Raw genomic sequence first — 23,995 nt, forward strand, 5'->3', positions numbered from 1 at the left:
TTGTTTACATAGGTTTGTTTACTTACTTTTTACGTAGCTTTTTACAATATTTTTGTTGTTAAAATGCCTAAATGCCCTGTGAAATGGTGTAGAAGTCATACAGATACGACTTTTAATACAGGAATAACCTTTCATCTGTAAGTGAATTGTTTAAAATTATGCTTAAATTTCTTGTATTTTTGTCGACACAAAAAAGATGGTTTATTTAAGTTGGATGCTAGGGTATTTGCATAAAACTAAGCTGGTCTCTTTGTATTTGTCTTATTAAATATACATGTTATCCGAAAAGTGCAATAATCAAAAAATAATATGATTACAAAAATTTTACAAAGTCGCCATGGACAGTGTTATGCAAGATGTAACAATATAATCATAAACGAAATTTTAGGGTCTGGCTGACATTATACTAAATGCGTTATAAGATGATATGGGTATTCTCATTAACCGACTTCCAACAAGGAGGAGGCTAGGCTATATGTTCGGCTGTGGAGTTTTTTTTTTTTTTTTGTATGTTCAACAATTACTCCGCCGTTTGTGAACCGATTTTTGAAATTTTTGTTTTGTTGTATTAAGTTTCACTCCAATTTGGTACCATGTTCACAAAAGTGGTGACCTGATGATGGGATCCATTCTTTTTTTTTTTTAAAAGGTGCAATAAAAAATCGAAAAAAATCAATTTTGTGCACTTCGTTGTACATCGTTGTTTTTGTATTTTTTAGGAGATTCAGAAAAAGAATATAAAAAAGTTCAGAATTAGAAGGCTTACTTTCAGCGTTAAATTAGAATTATAAATAATAGAGATAGAATTCCGGGAGTTGGGAGTTTTCTTATGGAAATTTCCTCCTCTTTAAGAATCTTTTTTTTAAACTTCTTAAGTGTTAATAGTTTCGGAGTTTTTAACAAAAAACGTAATACCTTTTTTTGGCAACCTAATTTGCTTATAACTTGACGTTTGTTAACGTTGACGTAATAAATAATGATTATTATTATGATGAATATTTTATGTTACAGTATTGTACATTTTATTTTAAAAGATTAATTTTTTATCTCACTTTTTTTTGGTAAAAAAGTGGGCCCCGTGCGAGTTTCTTACGCCGGTTCTTCTCGCCGGGTTAGTTCCCGAACCGGTGGTAGACACCGTAGTATCTGTGGTAGTATCCAACGATATCAAAATACGTTCTAATTCTATGGTATTATAAACATTATGAAAGTATTTTCTTAAAATCTACTCAGAAATAAAACAATTTTTATTTTATTTAATACAAGCTTCCTGTTATGATTTGGATGAAAGCTGTATTAATCCTTGCTTTAAATAGTAGAATCGAAGTACTCTTTATCTCAAGTAAAGATGACGTGAAATAATCTGTAGAGGTTTCAAAAATTACATTTGTCGCAATCCCTGTCTTTATGTAAACGATATGACCTACTTTATAATATGTATTTAAATGTTGTTAAATAAACTAAACAGATATTACAACAATTTTATATTGTGAATTCGTGGGAAGTGGGCTTCCTCGAATACATCAATAACGGGATCATTTTAATATTATGTAAGTAACAATGACCCTAAAACTACTAAAACTAATAACTGTTGTTGACGCTTCTACAATCGTAGTTATTTATGTATTTGTTGTAAAATGCATAATTCGAGTAACGGGGAATGTTTTTTTTTTTTTTAAGAAATGGAATAGCCATAGTCGAGCATAAACTTAAAAGAATATTATGTCGGATTCTTCTTTGTACCTAGCATAATTTCTTTCTTGATGATTCAAATCAACAATTAAAATCTTTGGAATTGGTAAACACTAAACATATTCAATATAGTTTACTTTTACTTAGTAACAACTGTATATAAGTATCTAATAGATATTTTTTTTAAATTACCACTTGTTAGAGTTGTTAGTAAGTGGTCACACAAGCTTTTAACACGTTTGGAGTGTAGGAGTAGAAATTGTGAAAACTCGAAGATCACTTCGAATGTCAAAAAAATTAGAAGCCACCTACGCCGATAAATGACGATGTAGCCTCCAGCCATTTTACCACCACATTAAATCGCAATTCCCAAATGATGAAATATGGCAAGTTTTTTTGGCAATGACCGCTAGTGCCTCGAATCGCCGCGTATACTTTAGAGATATTCCCTCTTCAAGCCACCACCTTCAATCTCACCCAGAACAGCAGCATCCAGCTGCCGTCTTCTAGTGTCCACAGCATCCCTGATGTCCGGACAGTAGTTGGGGAGGGAGCTGGCCAACGTCACATTCCGCACCCCTCAAGGAATATCCTCAAACCCTGAACAGTAGCATCCAGCTGCCGTCTTCTGCTGTCCACGGTGTCCCTGGTGTCAAGACAGTAGCTGGCTAGCGAGTTGGCGAGCAACCCTACCACCGTCCGCACCCCTCAAGGAATATCCTCAAACTCACCCTGCGTATTCTGCTGTCCACGGTGTCCCTGGTGTCCGGCCAGTAGCTGGTGAAGGAGCTGCTGAGCCAGCCTGTCACCATCCGCAGCCCTCAATGAATATCCTCAAACTCACCCTGAACAGCAGCATCCAGCTGCCGTCTTCTGCTGTCCACGGTATCCCTGGTGTCCGGACAGTAGCTGGCGAGGGAGCTGGCCAGCCGCCCCGTCACCGTCCGCAGCCCAGAGCCCTGCTCCGTGCCCAGGAGCCCTACGAGCCGCCATGCTATAGTGTCGCAGTGGAGCTCCGGTCGAGGGTTTATCTCGAGGGAAATTAGCCTGGAAAATAAAATTAAGTTAACAACATACGCAAATAATAGCACAACATTAATTTAAATTGGATCTATGTATAGCTTAGACGCAACATACAGTAAAACAACCCTGCCCTTCAGAATTTTGCGAAAGCCGAGCCGAAAAGTTTCAGCTTTGCATTAATCAGACACAAACAGTTCAAGTTGTACGTCCCTCGTTTTCGTTGCGCCCAGATTTAAATTGCCAATACGCGTTCAACTTTAAGCTAACGAGCCGTGACGTCATAATTCGGTAGCAGTTTGAAGGTACATAGCGTTTTGGGAAGGTATTTTTAATATGAATTCTGAAAAGCTTTTAATTCTTTGACTGATGTTTCTATTTTGTTTGAGACGTCTTTTAATTACCAATAAGGAAAATCAAATCAAATCATTTATTCGCATAATATAGTAATTATATATTTTACGCTGAATTCATTAGTAAAAACAAGTCATATAGAAATAATTCATTAAATAAAATAATTAAAATAATAAAAAATAGTCATTATGAGTATACTGTATGTCAATTGATTAAAATTATTTAATACTTGGATATAGATTTTGGTGACTGTAATAAAATAATTAATAATATTATAAAGTGTCATTTAGATATTCGTCAATAGTATAATAGGCCCACCACACATTCCCACCACTGCAACTCCTGTGTCGCCAGGATCAACAGTGGTAACCAACCACGAAAACCCTTTGATATAATCTCAGGGATGCCCGAGGGACAAGCTAAATCTGTCTTGGGACCTGCAACGAAATTAATCTGAAGAAATGTAGGAGGAGTAGGAGATAGGCCCGCCACACATTCCCATGGTGGTCAATAGTTTAATAGCACTTTTCTATCAAGAGTTTCTTAAATTTTATTTTCAGATCTTTCAAATGCTTTGGAATCTTGTTGTAAATTTTAGGTCCCATACAAAACTAGGACACAAGCCTATTAAATATTGATGTGCGGCATCTCAAAATTTGTTACATACAAGTCTGCGTTCTGCGACTAGCCAAATAACTTGGTTAATCGAGGACCATTGTCAACATGGTTTTGTTGTACATGCAATATATTATTTTTATATGACATAACGACAGGCAAATACCCATTCTAACGGCGCATCGTTCTCCCACGAAGCAACTTTTTTGTTTTATTCTCCATTGTTGTGTGAACTAGAAATTTCTGTTTATTTGTGTTAGATCATGACCCGCGGTTAACAACGATTTAAGCTGCATTATGTAATACGTTCAAAAATATTTGGAACTAGATGACACTCATAAGAGAAAGACCTCCAGGACATTCTATTGTCGAGAATAATTTGAAGATGGGGGAATGAGAGAACTGAGACTGAGAGAAAAATAAAAGGCAGCGCTGCGCCTCGCCTCGTCTCTCTACTGTCTTAAGAGGAGTACACACCGCCCTTTTTTCCATACAAACGTTGTCCCCTGTTTCCTCCCTAGATAATGCCGGTAGAGTTATAATTTTTTTCCTGAATATCTACGGCCACTAATACAATGTCCCTATGTTTTCGTTCGTGAACGTTCAAAAGCCCAAAAAAATGGCCAGATTTTCCGCTGTGTTCAAACATCCAGAAAAAAAATTTGGCTAGATTATAAAAAAAAAAACATAGGAACACAGCTCAAGCCTTTCTTTAATCTTTAATGAAAAAAGTACTTAAATCGGTTAAGTTTTGGAGAAGGAATCAGGGGACAACGAATCGTTGATTTTCTGCAGTTGTCTCTATCGCGTTCTGCGGTATAGGCTTGAGGTAAGGGAGACAGCTATAGATATTACACGTACTTTTTTTTCATTTCTCTAGCCCCAGCTGGTGTATCCTCTTAAACTCGTGTCTCGTTCGCTTACGTAACAAATAACTTAGGTAGTCGCGCATAAGTTAAACATAAGATTCGATGAAAAATTACATGTTAGATAATATCGAATATTGATTAATTGCATGTCATTATAAATTATTCTTTCTCTTTTCCGATGATTCAGTCATTCTCTACACTTACGGTCAGTTTACACCGAGAATTGAAGAAGCAATAAGTGTAAAGAAATAAGAATAATAGAGCCACAAAATTTAAACCCAAAGCGACGTTATGGTATTTGAGTTTTGATATAGTTTTATTTTATTACAGTATATCGCCAAGTCTCGCATCGTTTCCATGAGAACTCGCCCTTACGCTATTAAATAAAATACATTTTTATGCAATAATATTATATTGATCTTAACTCTGAAACCTGGGGGGTAAGCCAAAATCTTTTCGTTTTCGCTTCGTTATAGAATCGCCGATGAAAATGTATGGAATTGACATAAGTTAATATGACGTTGACGTTCGACTCGTCTTATGTCAATTCCATACATTTTGATCGGCGATTCTATAAAGAAGCGAAAACGAAAAAGTTTCGGCTAAATGGCCTGTAATGATACGGAGTCGGGAAGACCGGAGGTAATTCAAAACACAAAAAATTGGCCAAGTGCGAGTCGGACTCACGCACGAGCAAAATTTGGCAAAAAATTGTGTTAATTGTTGTTGTATGGGGGCCTCCCTTAAATATTGTTTTTTTTTTTAGTATTTGTTGTTATAGCGGCAATTGCAGTAATACACAATCTGTGAAAATCTAGCTATATCAGAAGTCTAGCTATAGCGGTTCTTAAGTTACAGCCTGGAGACACACAGACAGACGGACACTGACACGGACGGAGGGAAAGTAATAATTTCATTATGGATTATTTTCATTATAATTATAGCCAAGTCTGAACCTGACTTATCGAGAATTTGGTCAGCACGAGCGGCAATTCACTCGTGTCGGTTGACATGTAACCCGTCGGGTCACTTTCACCGAAACCCCTGGTTGTTAGATAACTCGCGGTTCCATTGATGACAGGTTACGTTCGATGAGTGAGTCAAACTTTATTATTATCATAAAGCGGTTTTACCTTTTTATTATTCATGAAGTACATAAAGGCAAGTCTGGCTGTTTATATTGTACCAAAAAATGTTTTACTCGGTACTAACTCTTCATGCCTTAGTTATGGTCAATTATTCAGACTGCAACGCGACGAGGCGATACGAGGCGCGGCGAGGTATAGATTTGTATGGATTTGACAGATTTCAATTGCGTGAGACGTCTTGCGAATCTGTCAAATCCATATAAATTTAGAAATGCATTTACGCGTCGCGTTGCTGTCTGAATTAACCCTTAGGGGCAATTCAGACTGCAACGCGACTCGTAGATGCATTTCTAAAGTACTGAATTGATAGATTTCAATTGCGTGAGACGTCTTGCAAATCTGTCAAAAGAAATGCATTTACGTGAATTACGCGTCGCGTTGCGGTCTGAATTGACCCATTCTATGTCGCGGTTTTACCGGTCGCGGTCGCTTGCGGCAAAGATCCGAAAGCCACCTTTATTCTATCTGGATACTTCACAACTCACAAGTCATATTTATTTTTAGGTTCCAGTTTCCACAGAGCCGCAGAAATACCGAGAATACACAACCGCAAAAATAAGAATATCCTGTCCTTTTGTTCAAATTTAAGGCTCTACAAAGATGAAAGAATCGACGTCATAACTCCATGACGTCATTAATTATGCCCCGTTTCTGTGATTTATCTATCTGCAGTTTATCTACCCAACAGCGTTCTTTATTGGTTAAAGTTTTGACGTAAGCCAATCAAAACCACTATTAAAAATCTCGGGAACGAAATCTCGGCTATACCAAATTCCATTGCACTTTTGAGTTATAGTTCTGCACTATCGAAATTAGCGAAAGCAACTTTTTTTTATGAAATAAGGGGGCAAACGAGCAAACGGGTCACCTGATGGAAAGCAACTTCCGTCGCCCATGGACACACGCAACATCAGAAGAGCTGCATGTGCGTTTAAGAGGGAATAGGATTACAGGGTAAGGGAGGTAAGTAAGGGAATAGGGAAGGGAGGGTAGGGAATTGGGCCTCCGGTAAACTCACTCAAGCGCAAGCGCTGTTTCACGCCGGTTTCCTGTGAGCCCGTGGTATTTCTCCGGTCGAGCCGGCCCATTCGTGTCGAAACATGGCTCTACCACGTAAAGACTTGACTAAAGTCCGTCGTCCTTAGTAGGAACACAAATACACAACTCTTTTTTATAATATTAAATACCTAAGGGGACAATTAATGAGCTATCGGGTCGCCTGATGGAAAGCAACTACCGTTGCCCATCCATGGACATTGGCAACATTAGAAGAGCTGCAGGTGCTTTGCCGGCCTCTATTTCCTACTATATCGCTTGTTATAATAATGCTCCCGTGCATGTCTGCATCCATTTTTTTCGTAAAGCCTTCCCAAATAAGACCTAACGTAGACCTAGGTCACAGGTTATTCTGGTTTCGAAACCCGCCTCGATATGGGTAACGCATAGGTTGCTAATATTTCCATAGTAATGCAACCAGTCTGCGAGAAAGCCACCCACCTACTCTACAGTCTACACTTTCATCATCAGCATTTATTGCAATTTCAATCTTGAAATATAAAAATTAAGGTCGTTTTTCGCGAATTCCGACATGGATATTTATCGAAAATTAATCTCTATAGCTTAATTATTGGGTTATGTAGATAACCTGATGATGGCATGAGGAAAAGATTTGATGTATGCGTTTTTGGTGGACCACTTTTACTATCTAGTAAAAATTACTCAGACAAACAAATTACTCAGGAAGTTTGTGATCATTTTTATGGGGCATCTGCCCCATAAAAATGATCACAAACTTCCTGAGTAATTTGAATAAATAAAACATAACTAGAGATCGCCCAATGGTCGAAATTCGACCTTAGTTTCAACGACATTAGGACTACTACCTATATGTTGCAAAAAAATATTGACTAAATATAATATCATATTTTTTTCTCTATGGGTCTCAGCTGATCTCACACTGGCCGTGTAAGCATTGTCTAATAGTATCTAAGATTCAATAAAAAAACTATAATCCATTTTCAATTTGTCACTTTGTTGTCAACAGACTTCAACCTTCAAAGAAAATAAAAGACTTTAATTCGTATGTCACACAAAAATCTGTCATTTTTCCTAGTGTGTGTGTTGTGTGTGTAATGTTTTATTTGTATGATAAATTTAAAAATATGTATGATAAAAGCATAATTTCAAAATAATATTAGCTCGATGCACTCCTTTACCATATAAACTATAACTGTGCAAAATTTCATTCATCTGCGTTATCCCAGTTTTCGTCAAAAGGGATACAAAGTTTTTGGCTCACGTATTAATATATATATAAGTAGATAATACTTTTAAATATATCTAAATACTCTAATAAATGTCTGAACTTACACCTTATAAGTTAAACCTTAAGAACACTCTCAATCATGTCAGCTTTTAAAAAAAAAAACTAAGTACATCAAAATCGGTCCACCCCTACGGATGCTACAATACCACGGACAGACACACGCACATGACAGACAGACATATGCTAAGTACCAGCGACCACACTCACATACGGTTTTGCTCGATAGTTTTACTCCGAATCGAAGGAAATGACAATGACATATTTGACATACTACATAGACCGACTCTCTCCATAGCTTCCCACTCTACTAACTACAGGCAAAATTATTTCTTTATAAGGTCTATGTTTACCTTCAACCACTATTATAGCACTCATTCGGCGGATGGCTCCGCACTCGATCTTTTTACTTCTTCGCCGAATGTTCTTAGAAATACACTTTCTAGAGACTGGTTCTCAAAATAATTTGTTACTAATTGTTAATCAGTTTAATTGAGTTTTGTTAAATGTCTTTATTTCCTCTTGTAACTATTTATATGCGAAAACAATGTAATTGTGTATCTTCTTGCTATGTATTTACTCATATTGTTACTTAATTACTGTTTTGTTTTCCAGTAAAATAAAATAAAATAAAATAAAATAAAATATTTAATTCCATCAATACACGTTAAACTCATACACCCCTCTTTTTCACATCCTACTAGTCCTACTAATATTATAAAGGCGAAAGTTTGTTTGGATGTATGGATGTATGGATGTGTGGATGTATGGATGTTTGTTACTCTTTCACGCAAAAACTACTGAACGGATTTTAATGAAACTTTACAATAATATAGCTTATACATCAGAATAACACATAGGCTACAATTTTAACCGACTTTAAAAATGGGGGAGGTGTTATGTTCGTTTTCTTATGTTCAACGATTACTCGTATTACGTATATAGGGTATCATCCCAATTTGGTGTTATATTCACAAAAGTGGTGATCTGATGAAGGATGCGTAAGTAATCGAGGGAACTCCCCAAAGTTTATATGGAAACATGTGGTGACTTCGGTTTCGTGAGCAGTATTCTAAGCATAGGCTACCAACAAGTAAGATTTTGCACCGAGGTATACCTGGTATACCGTGATTCGGAAGGTCCTGAAAGACCTCCTTTATAGATACACAAGTTTGGGAGTTTCGGCGTTGTTTTAAGAACGGAAAGCATATGCTACTATGTAAATGACATTCATCATCATCATCATCATCACTACCATATTATACCATATATCGTTCCATGGTTATGACTTATGAGCCTATAATGACCCTGTTATTGGTACTTTTCATAGTCTTTTAGATCGAGACTCAAGTTTGTCAAGCGATAATTGAAAAAAATATATTATAAACATGAAGAGTATGTTTGCTTGAACGCGCTAATCTCAGGAACTACAGGTCCGATTTAAAAACTTATTTCAGTGTTAGATAGCTAATTTATCGAGTAAGACTATAGACTATATTTTATCACGCTAAGACTAATATGACCGAAGAAACTCAGTAAAATGTGGAAAAACGGGGGAAATATTAGAAATTACGAACTACTGGAGCAATCTTTATGGCAATATTTGACACAGATATAGAGTAAACCAAGTGAAGGGAGTAGGAACATAAGAGCTATTTTTGTGGGAAAATGTACGGTTTCCGTAAAATTCCTAAATTACGCGGGCGAAGCCGCGCGGGACATCTAGTACAGACATAAATATAGAGACATAGGCTACATATTTTATATCCGTGCGAAGCCGGGGCGGGCCGCTAGTAACTTTTAAAAGACTAATGTACGGATTATGAGGTTTTGGCCCGAACCGGAGACCCCGAAAGAAGCAGAGAGGTGTTGTAAAATTGACGTATCTGTCTGTCTGTCTGTCCGTGGCGTCGCGTTGTAACATTCGTGTAGAAAGTAAAACTAAACACTTCATTAGTTCATTTCGATAGATACAAATAGATTGAAATTAATATAGATTTCTCCCATATTGATTAATCGTTTCAATAACACATGATGACTCGACTCAAATTCATTATCGTATTGTATGGATCATTTCGATAATTGTTTAGGCCTACTTTATAGTATCATTAACGTATCAATATAACAAGATGACTCTTTCATAAAGAACACAATATACTGCCTATTATTAAACATGATACTAGTGACCCAGTAGCATAGTATACTGTCTTAAGAATACCACAATAATGTACACAGTACAATGCGTGTCATTCTTGTTATGGAAAGTGATGTTATTATAATTACTAGAGATCGCCCAATGGTCGAAATTCGATCATAGTTTCAACGACATTAGGACTACTACCTATATTTTGTAAAGAAATATTGACGATATATTTTTAACTCTTGTCTCTGGGACTCAGCTGATCTCAGACTGGCCGTGTAAACATTGTCTAATAGTTTCTAAGATTCAATAAAAAAACTATATTCCATTTTCAATTTGTCAACTTGTTGTCAACAGACTTCAACCATAAATAAAAGAGTATAATTCGTATGTATTGGCTTGTCACTCAAAAATCTGTCATCTTTCCTATGTGTGTGTGTTGCAGTGTGTGTAATGTTTTATTTGTTACAAAAATGTATAATAAAAGCATAATTCCAAAATAATATTAGCTCGATGCACTCCTTCACCACATAAACTATAACTGTGCAAAATTTCATGCACCTACGTTTCCCCATTTTTCGTAAAAAGGGTTACAAAGTTTTTCGTTCGCGTATTAATATTATGATGATGATTTCTATAATTTTCGCCAAAATTCGTTTGTCACGCGGGAAGCGTACATTTCTTCTGGGATATAAATGTATCCTATGTCCTTTCCCGGGACTCAAAGTATCTCCATACCGTTAGCCTTAACGCCTCCGTGGTAGAGTCGTTTAGAGCGCGGCTCTTGACTCGGAGGTCGTGGGTTCGATTCCCGCTTTGGAAACATGTTATTTCCAAGTTTGGTTAGGACAATGCAGGCTGATCAATTGTCTGACAAGTAAGACGATCCATGCGTCGGATGGGCATGGAAAAAGTCGGTCCTGCGCCTGTTGCTTTGCATACAATGCCATTATCGATAATGGCCCCGAAATCATGTCATCGTGTGAATATCGAACAATGAGAGACGAACTAGCGGCCACAGCCCACAACCGCAATAATGACATTATAATTACGCCGCCAGGTACAAGAAAGTATTTGACAGGTGCATTCCTTTGCATTCGTGACCGTTAAGAATAAAAAAAAGTCAAAACTAATAACTGTCAAATTCAAATTAGGAATGCGAGTTTTTTAATGAAACGCAGTGTTAGTATGATTAGTAGTAATAAGACTTACAATTAAGGAACTAAAATACAAATAAAGTACACAATATTACCACAGAAGATACCAAACCAAGAATATTAAACCAAGAATATTTGCGTCTGGCAAAGCTTTCACAGCCAAAACACTTAGGTACATCTTCAGGTAGAAGAAAACCAAAAACTATAAAATCAAGAATTAAGACTTGCTTTTAGTTATTCATTCATTTGTGAAATGAATATATTATCTTTCTATTCCATTAATTTCGTTCATAGCTATAAAATGTGTTAATTAATAGTTATAGCCTAGGATTTTATGTTAAAGAAAATATTATAGTCTCTCCTTCTTAACCTTTATCGCCTTTGGAAAAGATCTTATTTAAAATATTTTTTATAAATAAAAAAATAATGATTGTATAAATGTACGTGGGAGAGCCATGCTTCGGCACGAATAGGCCGGCTCTATAAATAACACGATCTCACAGAAAACTGGCGTGAAACAGCGCTTGCGCTGTGTTTCGCCGAGAGAGTGAGTTTGCCGGAGGCCCAATCCCCTACCCTATTACTTTCCCTACCCTCCCCTATTACCCTATTCCCTCTTAAAAGGCCGGCAACGCACCTGCACCTCTGCTGTTGCTGCGAGTGTCCATGGGCGACGGAAGTTGCTTTCCTTCAGGTGACCCGTTTGCTCGTTTGCCCCCTTATTTCATAAAATAAAAAAAAATTATGGCAAAAAGTGAGACAGTAAATTGACTAGCAATACCAAGGTAATAGGAATAAAACATTTTGATCCTTTTTTTTTTTCCTTTAGCGGTATGGAGAATATCATTGTTTAGCGGCTTATTCTGTGTGTGAAACATGCAAATATAAAAATCCAATGATCAAGGATATTTTTTGAAAATCTGCCATCAAAATTTGCCATATAATAGCTATAGATCGATGTACCATCGAGGAAACTGATTCCTAGGCAGTTGACGGACCTACGTCATGTGGTCGGCTTATATTGTCAATTCAATGTGCTCGGATTGAAAATTCAAATTGAATTGAATTTAAATATTCCAACTGATTGTTCGGATGGGTTTGACTTAATGCGACCTAAGTACTTAGGTCCGCCATCTGCCAAGGAATCAACTTCTCTGATCTGATAGTACTGTAAAATAAATTGATTCAGTTGCAGATGGCGGACTTACGAAATAATGGCAAACTTGCCCAGCTGACGACTAACATTCATTTGACATCATCATCATCATTATCTATTATCCTATTGCCGCCCAATGCTAAACGTAGGCCTCCCCCAATAGCGCCAACCATCCCGATCTTGGGCAGACTTGATTTGACATAATATAACCAAGTAAGGTAGGTCCGTCATCTGCTTATGACTCAATTTCTCTGGTAGTACACTGTTAGACTTACTCTCACCTATTCAGTAGAGTTTCGATGAGGTGAGTAGAATGCGGGAGAGCTTCCACCAGCAGATCGATGGGTAGTTCCGTCGCCACAGTCTGTAGCACTCCAGGACCAAGTCTCGACAAGATGGCCGCCGCTTCCCTGAACTGTCTCCCTTCGGCCAATAGCAGCACTCGCCGGAGCGCCAGACGAGGAGAGGTATACGTGTTCTTTTCTCGCTCCCTCTCGCGTCGTATTCTCTCTCGACACTCGTTCATTTTGCGAGTTTACAGAATCAGCCCATTATACCCTTGATAGTTTATGTTGCGAATCTGCGAAAGAAAAGAGTTATTAGCAAAAATGAAAGAGAAGTGTTCTTTTCAGCTGTAGTATACTTAGTGCGGACTTCGGCACCTCACAGAACCCTTCCTAATATTATCAATTCTGATGTGTGTCTGTATATTTGACGTGGGAGTTTGTATTTTTGACGTGGGAGAGCCATGCTTCGGCACGAATGGGCCGGCTCGACCGGAGAAACTCCACGGGCTCACAGAAAACCGGCGTGAAGCAGCGCTTGCGCTGTGTTTCGCCGAGTATGTGAGTTTACCGGAGGCCCAATCCGCTACCCTTTTCCCTTCCCTACCTTCCGATATTTCCTTCCCTACCCTCCCCTATTCCCTACCCTACCCTCCCGTATTCCCTTCCCTACCCTCCCCTATTACCCTATTCCCTCTTATAATAAAAGGCCGGCAACGCACCTGCAGCTCTTCTGATGCTGCGAGTGTCCATGGGCGACGGAAGCTGCTTTCCATCAGGTGACCCGTTTGCTCGTTTGCCCCCTTTATTTTATATTTAAAAAAACTCTGTCTGTTACATCCTCAGCTTAAACGGCTGAAGTCTAAACCGATTTAGATAATATTTTGTATGGAGATACTTAGATAGACGGGAAAGGACATACAGCTTCCATCATCTAATTCTAGTCACAGTACCTTACATTTTCCTTAACCAAACTCATCATCACGACGATGATGATGATTCTGATAAACTTGACAATGGGTAAGAAGTAACCCGTTATGGGAATGTATGGCATGGGAGTGCAGCTAAAAGCCCATGCGAAATACTTTTTGTTGATGTATTTACATTACAATACAATAATCAACCTCTTGGACTACATTTGATAAGATTAATGTAAATGATGTGGATAATAAGGCCAAAATCTTTAATATTATCTTATATCTTAAAACGAGCAATTCTTGTATATATCTATATATATAATTGGAATCTCGGAATCGGCTCCAACGATTTTCATGAAATTTAGTTTATAGGGGGTTTTGGGGGCGATAAATCGATCTAGCTAGGAATCATTTTCAGAAAATGTCTTCTTATTCGTGTTTTATCGATAATCGATAAACTGAAAAATATGACTCTTCCTGACATCTATTGGCGAATAATAATACCATTTTGTGAGCAACTAATTATTTTAACGACCAGCAGATGGCGTTATTAAGTAACACGAAGTCAACGAGTGTTTGCTCGTATACCGAGCTTAGCTCGGTATACGAGTACTTTTATATTGATAAGTGCATTTGTTGAATAAATAATAGTAAATTATTACAACTCGAGACTGACGGCGACCATTGTTTGTGCGACGGGATAGCGATGGACGTTGCCAAGGTGACATACATATTTAGTCACTTCATCAAAATAATACGGGAAAAATACTTTATATGGCAAAGAAACGTTTGCCGGGACAGCTAGTAATATTGTAAAATTCTTAATATGTCCGAAGTTCCTTGCGCCAATCGCGAAACCCTGAGGCGAAACCAGTGGTTGCCGTATCACAGATTTTATAGTGTTTTGCGTTACGTTTTATCTTTAAACATACACTTTACAGAAGTAATCGCCATTTACCATAGACAAAGTCGCAGTTTCTTCTGCACATTTGGATAATAAACGCATTTGAACCCACTACTTTGCACTGTGAACTGAATTGCTTAACTGTACCACACTATTCGCGAGTGCGTGATAAGTCAACAAGACATGAGCGGTAGCGGTTTGGGCCGCTTTGTAATATTGTATTTATAAAAATTTAGTTTTAAGTTTGTATGAGTCAAGAATTTTACATGGCATATATACAGTGTGTTACAAAAATTTGTGATAATACTTTAGGGTGTGTAGGTACGTGTTCCTTGTAGAGTTCACTGTGAAAATTGCAGCTCTGAAAGATGATTTTTTTTTCACTTTTGTATAGGCAATGAGCGTCACGAGTTTCCCCATACAAAAGTAAAAAAATTTTTTGGTCTTTCAGCGCTGCTACTTTCACAGTGAACTCTCTACAAGCAACACGTACATACCCTAAAGTATTATCACTTATTTTTGTAACACCCTGTAAGTATAGAAAAAAAATTATCCACACAAACTTTTTTTTTTCAATAAAAACAATAAAATAAACTATACAAAAAGGTGGTCTTATTGCAGACAGTTGATTCTTCCAGGAATTTCATAATATTACGATATCGTAAGAAGCAACATTATGAAGTACCATCGAGTAAGTTGATTCCTATGCAATTGACAGAGCAACGTTATTTGGTCGAATATGTCAATTCAATGTTAATTGTGATCTGTCAGCTGGGTTTGACGTAACGCAACCAAACTACTTAGGTCCCCGACTTGCATAGGAATCAACTTCTCTGATAGTACAATACTTGAACCACACGTTTAGTTCAATATGCTAACTGTTCTTACGATGGCTTCGCAGATGGCGTCTTTTTATTAGCTCATTGTTACTGCGACTTTCTTATTGCCAGTGGCTGCAGATGGAATCTGTTATTACATATGAAAATAAAATAAATTACTTTATAGTCTCACCAGATATAAGTAGCCCGCAATTTTGTCGAGAAAGAAATTGTTTGACGAGTGGGATTCGTAAATTTTTCGGTGTCTCGTTTCGCGGGTCTCAAAATATGTATCTCCATACCAAACGGGTAAATCGATTTAGGGGTTTGGGCATGAAATTTGGGTTTCTATACGTGGCAGAGCCATGCTTCGGCACGAATGGGCCGGCTATAAATACCACGTTCTCACAGAAAACCGGCGTGTTTCGCCGAGTGAGTGAGTTTACCCGTTACCGGAGGCCCAATCCCCTAACCCCTACCCTATTCCCTTCCCTACCCTCAACTATTCTCTTCCCTTCCCTTCCCTACCCTCCCCTATTACCCTATTCCCTCTTAAAAGGCCGGCAACGCACTTGCAGCTCTTCTGATGCTGCGAGTGTCCATGGGCGACGGAAGTTGCTTTCCATCAGGTGACCCGTTTGCTCGTTTGCCCCCTTATTTCATAAAAAAAAAAGAAGAGGAACAGACAGACAGATAGAAACACTTTCGTATTTATAATATTAGTATTGATACGGATATTGCTTCAACTTTGCTGCACAGTTAAAAACTTTATGGCGCAGAAAATGGTATAATAATCCTTGATATAAACTACCCCATATCCTTTCCCGGATCACAGCTCTAAACCATATCTTTCATTATAATCCGGTCAGAGCATGAAGATGTGACAGACAGACACATAGTAGCATTTATAATAATATAAGCATTCATCTTAGCTAGTCAAGAAAACACGAGAACGAAAAACTTCGCGCGGCGAATCTGTTTGAACTTATAATAAAGATGGTATCTAGTATCTACTTGATACGAGTAAGGGTTGATTCGGACCGCATCGCGATGCGTAATATGGATTTGACAGATTCACAAGACGTCTCACGCAATTGAAATCTGTCGTCAAATCCGTACAAATTTATGCCGCGCCGCGCCACGCCTCGCCTCGTCGCGTTGCGGTCTGAATCGACCCTTAGGGTCAATTCAGACTCGTAGATATCCATTTCTAAATTTGTATGGATTTGACAGATTTGCAAGACATCTCATGCAATTGAAATCTGTCAATTCAGTACAGAAATGCATCTACGCGTCGCGTTGCGGTCGAATTCGCCCTAAATGATAATAGTGTTACATATTATGTAAAGCGTACATCAGTTTAACATAACTCATTAGTATGCACATAACAATAAGTAAGCAGTATTGTACCCGTGGCAATGACCTCACTATCAGGCCCTCCACGCGTGAAGTTCAACGGACAGACGGACAGTACTTTAGAATAATCCAGTGGATTAGGTTTAGATAATAATGTTCTAGCACTAAGGGGGCTGATGATATTGAATTATTGTTAAAAGCACTCTTGATCCTGTCAGCCTTCATACCACAAAAAACTAGATTAAGGGGCTGTTTCATCTCTTCCTGATAAGTTCCGTATTTACTATCCACAACTTATCTGACAGATAGGTACTCCATACTGTATCTGTCAGATTAGTAATGTGGATAACCTATACGGCACTTATCAGGGACTGGTGAAACAGGCCTTATATTTTTAGGGTTCCGTATTTTTGTTTGGACGCTACGATGCCACGGACACACATAGACAGATAGGCAGACTCGTCAGTCGTCAGACATAATATAATGACCCTCTTTTTGATTAGAGGTTAAAAGTGAAGCTTACAACTTAGTTGTGCTAAAGAGGGATCGACAAAGGTTTGCATCTCAGCTCAGGTCGAAAGTCAAAATGCAACCTACACCAAAGACACCTAGAAATTCAACACTCCTTTTTGTAGCGCAATTGCGCAACAAAAGGGGAGATTACGAGAGAAAAAGGGAGAGAGACAATTTTATAGGTCGACCTAAAAAATTATAAAACCCTCAGCTTTTTTTACTGCTCACGTTTTTTGCGTAGCCAAACAAAATGTTATAACCACTTGAGAGAAAAAATACTTTATAATAGTAGAGGTATTATGTTATGACTTATGAGCTATGAGCAATCTTGCGTTGATCGTAGACGTAGAGTCACTCCTACATGAGATGGATCTTTGAATTTTTTACTACAAATATTCTTCTTGAACGTATTTATATGAGTAGGTCAAAATGAAAAAACTGTCTGTAGCTGATTTTGTTACACCATTACGACAAACTCCTCCATCGTTGGCACTCATCTGAATCATCCCATTGACACCTTAGATCTTCATTCAAAACACCATGAATGCCAATATTAGGACTCTCTTTAGAACTCTTAAAGTGCCAATAATTATTGTTTTATATCAGTTATCACCATACGTCGATGGCGATCTCATAATGAGCCGCCCACACGACTTTCTACAGTCGAGGTCAGCGTATCCCATGACTTTCCAACGAAAATATTCAAAAACCATCACTTTATTACCAGCAGGTTGAGTACCGTTGATTGCTTTACGTAAGCTCTTGTAATCCGAACTAATAAAATGCGATCTGTTATGTCGAGCTTAAAACGATAAACCGATTTTTATGTTTCATATAATGAATGTAGAGTCGCGGGAAAGAACTTATATGGTTTTTAGTGTCGTGTTGTTCAGATTTCGTTTGCAAAATTATTATTTTTTGCTCTTTAAGGGTTGATTCAGACCGCAACGCGACGCGTAGATGCATTTCTTTTATATGGATTTGACATTCGCAATACGTCTTACGCAATTGATCAAATCAAATCCATACTTTATGCCACGCCGCGCCTCGCCTCGCCTCGTCGCGTTGCGGTCTGAATTGACCCTAACTCGAGAACTGCTGGTCTTTAATAATCTTGTCATTTTAGGGAGGGTTCAAAAGATGAAAATCTTCGGAAAATGCGAGAAAAACATTACAACTACATTAATTGTGTGTCTGTCTTTCTGTCTATTTATTATCTTCACGCAATGATTGCAAGATAATCCATAACAATCGACTTTAGGCTCTCAATAAACAGAAGCTCCTCTTTTTATGGAAGTCGGTAAAAAGATAAGAACGAACAAAGCAATAATGATCTGATGACAAGCAATAACTACCGCCCACTGACCCGTATTACTAGGGCAGATTACAAGTGCGTTTTGGAGTTCAAACTGTAAAAGATGCTTCGTCATCCGACTACCTTAGCAGGTGCATAGTAGTTAGGTTAGAGCAGGTTAACAATTTCAATGACAATAATCGGCCAAGTGCGAGTTGGACTCGTGCACGAAGGGATCCGTACCACAATCGAGCAAAAACAGACTGAAAATTGTGTTTTTTGTATTGGAACCCCCCTTGATTTTTTAATTTATTTATATTTTATAATAAATTATTAAATTACTAATAAAACGGAGTATTTCGTGAATATTTCAAGTGCCTTTGTATTGCCGTTATTGATATCGAGCATAAAAATACAAAAAAATCACGTTTGTTTTATGGGAGCCCCCCTTAAATATTTAATTTAATTTATTTCGTTTTTACTTTTTAGTATTTGTTGTTATAGCGGCAACAAATATACACAATCTGTGAAAATTTCAGAAGTCTAGCTATAGTGGTTCTTGAGTTACAGCCTGGAGACAGACGGACAGACATCGAAGTCTCAGTAATAGGGTCCCGTTTTTACCCTTTGGGTACGGAACCCTAAAAATGGGGAAAATTATATGAAATTGCTTATTATCTTAAGAACTACTGCAGCAATTTTTATGTTATTTGGCACACATGAAGAATAGTCCATGTGAAGGAACATATGCTATTTTTTTGCGGGAAAAAGTGAAGTTTCCGTGAAACTCCGCTTTTTCATATAAATAATTTAAAAGAAAAGTCTAATGAAAAACGCTAGTGGAAAATGTTACTACCACAACTATTATATTATGAAAATGATGCTTACTTTTTGAAAATAATAACTAAACTAATACATACCGTGCACAAAACACATCCAAACAAACACACACAAACACAATACGTCTTGTTCCCGCGGTGTCGGTCAACACACTGACGGGCTTGGAAAGCGGACGCGTTATGCAAGACATAATATTATGTGAGATTTGAACCTTCATCTTTTCATATTAATTCTTTATTGTTGACGTGAGTAAACGGTGTTGAATGACCATTGAACTGTTGATGCGGCGTTTGGTAGTTTTAAACGGATTGTTTAAAATTAAAATAATAATTTGGACCCTGTCAGTAGTTTTACTTAGCAATTTCTCACAAACAAAATTTAAAGTAATTATTTTAAGACTTTTTTTAATTATTTTTTTTTATTTTATCTAGTTCTTAATTAGATTAAAAATAATGAACGTAATTTTTTACCTATCAGTAGAATGCGCCTGCTTTAAGTATTAGCTAAACAAAGTGTATCTGTCTATCTGTCTGTTACCTCTTTATGCTCAAACTGCTGAACCGAATTTGCTTAAATTTAGTATGAAGATACTTTGAGTCCCGGGAAAGATATAGAATATTTTTTATCCAAAAAAATGTACGGTTCCTGCGCGAAAAGTGAATTTTGGCGCAACAGAGTTGCGGGCGTCATCTAGTTAACAATAAATCCATTAAGTTAATGATCGTGGGCAAATTAAAGAACAGACACAACAGACGATGATTTGAAAACAACTTTTAGGCCGTGTTCAAACCAAACTGACTGTAAGCCGCCGAATGTGAGCAGGCTCACTGTGAGCCCCAGTGTGACATGAAAATAAACGGTATCGAATGTCCGCGCCTACGCCTAGCGTAATAACGTATTGTCGGTTACGATAAATTCAGACCGCAACGCGACGCGTAGATGCATTTCTAAATTTGTATGGATTTGACAGATTTACAAGACGTGTCACGCTCAAGAAGTCTGTCAATTTAGTACAAATTTAGAAATGCATCTACGCGTTGCGTTGCGGTCTTAATTGACCCTTAAGGCGTGAACGAAAAAGTGAATATCTATAGAAATACAATAAACTGCGTAACGTTCGCTCACTTTCGGCGGCTGACTGTCAGTTTGTTTTGAACACGGCCTTAGAAGCGTAATCACACTGCAATTTAATTTGTATTTGCTTAAACTGTTCGCGCGCTCTAGCATACCGCCGTCCACGCAGGTGTAAGCTTCCGCGCAATCATCATCATCACACCGTTATCTCTATGCTGATGAGTTCTCAAGAATCAAGATGTACCGATACACTATGATGGCCAGATTAAAATTTACATTAACAGCGGTTCTGCTCATCCTTTTTCCGCTTGTGTTTATTTGAACTTCATAAATAATAATTATACTTCTATACCGATAATATTAAATACAAAAGTGTTTCATTTTTTTTATGAAATGAGGGGCAAACGAGCAAACGGGTCACCTGATGGAAAGCAACTTCCGTCGCCCATGGACACTCGCAGCATCAGAAGAGCTGCAGGTGCGTTGCCGGCCTTTTAGGGTAATAGGGGAGGGTAGGGTAGGGAATAGGGGAGGGTAGGGAAGGAATAGGAGAGGGTAGGGAAAGGAAAAAGGGTAGGGGATTGGGCCTCCGGTAAACTCACTCACTCGGCGAAACACAGCGTAACCGCTGTTTCACGTCGGTTTTCTGTGAGCCCGTGGTAATTCTCCGGTCGAGCCGGCCCATTGTTCCGAAGCATGGCTCTCCCACGTCACGTGTTTCTTTCTGTCTGTTACCTTCTTAGTTCTTTTTGAGTTTCGTAACTTTCGTATTTGAGTGCCAAGAAAGGATATGGAAAATTTACCCCCTTTAAAATATATGTTTCTCCTGCTATTTGAGCAAGACTAGATGAAGCCCGCAACTCCGTTGCTTCAAAATTAGTTTATCGCGCGGGAACCGCACATTTTTCCGGGATGAAAGTATCCTATGACCTTTCCCGGGACTCAAAGTATCTTGATACCGAGCAAATAGGTTCAGCGGTTTAAGCGTGAAGAGGTAACAGACAGACAGACACACTTTCGCATTTATAATAGTAGTATGGATTGAAGACAGACAGACATGTCAAACTTGTCAAAATCAAAATCATTTTTGTTCAGAGTAATTTTTCTACAAAAATATTTCCGAACGTCGTTACCAAGGTGCCTACCACCGGTTATGATAGCTGGTAACCCTCTATTTTCATCTGAGAAGAAGAGTTAGGGTGGATTGCACCAACTTACTTTAACTATAACTTAAACCATAACAAAATTTATTTATTTATTGATTCACCAACAGAATCACATTTAACAAAATACAAAATAATACAGCACAGTTTTTTATGGATGAAATGTGTTCCAATGAAAGGTGAAATACAACATGCTTTGCGACAATGGGAAATGAACTGTCAAATCCCTAGTAAAAGTCCATAATGGACGCCATATTTGACAATAACCTTAACCTTAACTATAACTACGCCTCTGGTACAACCCACCCTTAGAAGTGTGCTATTCTACTTTAGTCAACATGTGGACTGTGGAGTTTATTTTGTAATAATAATTCTAGTACGATTTGAAATACTTTAGTAATAAATGCTTTAGTTTATAATGGAGGAAGGTGTTACATATGAAGATCTTGATAACGTAAATTCAAAAATATGCTCAAGGGGATTGCACGACACGGGCTGATGATTATGACCTCGCGGCGAGGACAGTTAAGAACTGGGTTAAATATTTAATTGCTACCCCGGTGGCTCAGTGGTTGGAGCGACGCTGTCGGTTACGCTATAGTCTATACGTAATAGCTATCAAAAATATAACATCGCTGGCGCTAGCACTCTGTTGCCTCAAAATCCATTTATCGCACGGGATTCATACGTTCCGACATAAAAAGTATCCTGTGTCCTTTCCCGGGACTCAAAAATATCTCCATGGTAAAGTTTAACAAATTGGGTTGAGCGGTTTGCGCGTGAAGAGTTAGGTAACAGATAGACAGACGCACTTTCGCATTTATAATATTAATATGGAAGTATGGATTGTTAGTCACGTTTTTTCCTGCCTACTGTCTGCTAGCTATATGTTCCTTTTAATGGGTAATTTGAAAAACATCGCGAGGTCTCGCGACGTTGCAGTGTGAATTGACCCCAAGAATGACCGCCGCGTTGCACACCCCGTATCCTTTTTGTGTAAGGAACATGGAATATCTTAAAGATACAGCGTTATCGAAGCCACACCGAAACGCAACGCGACGCGATGCTACATCAAGACAAACTAATACCTCTTCCTGCTTTAGTCTATAGCAGTCTTTCCCAAAGTCTGGAGGTCTAAATGGGGGCGGTGTGGGACCCAGAAAAAAATGGGGGCGTTGTGGAGAGGCTTGGGGGGTGATTTATTTCATCTGGATGCATTTTAAATTGAAACAATGGGGGCGCTAAAACATAATTTTTTCGCAAAGTGGGCAGTAAACAAAATAAGTTTGGGAACCCCTGGTCTATAGTGATTAGTGTCCATGCGCATATCATTAGGCGATCCGTCTGCTCGTTTCCAGGTATAAAAAACCATATCGTGCGAACACGATAATGTTACAGTCATGCCAACATAATGTTAATGAATAATGTAATAGTTGATTGAACTGATAATAAATGAAATCTGAAATGCTTCAGTAGATTAGCTCTGCAGATTAAAGATTTTTTTTTAAATGAAATAAGGGGGCAAACGAGCAAACGGGTCACCTGATGGAAAGCAACTTCCGTCGCCCATGGACACTCGCAGCATCAGAAGAGCTGCAAGTGCGTTGCCGGCCTTTTAAGAGGGAATAGGGTAATAGGGGAGGGTAGGGAAGGGAAGGGAAGGGAATAGTTGAGGGTAGGGAAGGGAATAGGGTAGGGGATTGGGCCTCCGGTAAACTCACTCACTCGGCGAAACACAGCGTAAGCACTGTTTCACGCCGGTTTTCTGTGAGAACGTGGTATTTCTCCGGTCGAGCCGGCCCATTCGTGCCGAAGCATGGCTCTCCCACGTATATTACGTAGATTTCTTATAAATAGTTTAACCACTTTTTAACCGACTTCCGAAGAGAGGTATTTCTTATATACAAAATTCTCGTGTCACAATGTTAGGCCGCGTACTCCTCCGAAACGGCTTTACTGATTTTAACCAAATTTTATATGCATATTCAGTGGGTCTGAGAATCGGCTACTGGGTACTTTTTATATTGATAAGTGTATTTGTTCAATAAATAATAGCAAATTATTACAACTCGAGACTGACGGCGACCATTGTTTGTGCGACGGGATAGCCGCGATGGTCATTGCCATGGTGACATACTTATTTATCACTTCAATAAAATAATATGGGCGAAATACTTTATATAGCAAAACAACGTTTGCCGGGACAGCTAGTACTTAATAAAAAAAATATTCACCGGAGAGAACGAGAATAGCATACTCCCAGTAAAGGACTAGTGAGTCCTTTACTGGGAGTATGCTATGTGCATGGTGGTGTGCCCAAATAGCTTATCGTTATTATTTATTAGCTTTGTCAATGAG

General features: G+C 38.2%; 1 protein-coding gene across 1 annotated transcript in view; it reads right to left on the bottom strand.

Annotated features, from left to right (window-relative positions):
- The window catches only part of LOC121737705, a 32,791-nt gene extending 13,280 nt beyond the window's left edge, over positions 1 to 19,511 (bottom strand). Inside the window, exons 1-3 of the mRNA XM_042129386.1 lie at positions 19,481 to 19,511; positions 12,756 to 13,054; positions 2,537 to 2,739 (exon numbers count right to left, since the gene is read on the bottom strand). Coding sequence (XP_041985320.1) covers positions 2,537 to 2,739; positions 12,756 to 13,000 — 448 coding nt within the window. The 5' untranslated portion in view covers positions 13,001 to 13,054; positions 19,481 to 19,511. The remainder of the gene's footprint in view (positions 1 to 2,536; positions 2,740 to 12,755; positions 13,055 to 19,480) is intronic.
- Positions 19,512 to 23,995: the final 4,484 nt, after the last annotated feature.

Source organism: Aricia agestis, chromosome 21 (assembly GCF_905147365.1).
Source record: "Aricia agestis chromosome 21, ilAriAges1.1, whole genome shotgun sequence".
NCBI classification, from domain to species: Eukaryota; Metazoa; Arthropoda; class Insecta; order Lepidoptera; family Lycaenidae; genus Aricia; species Aricia agestis.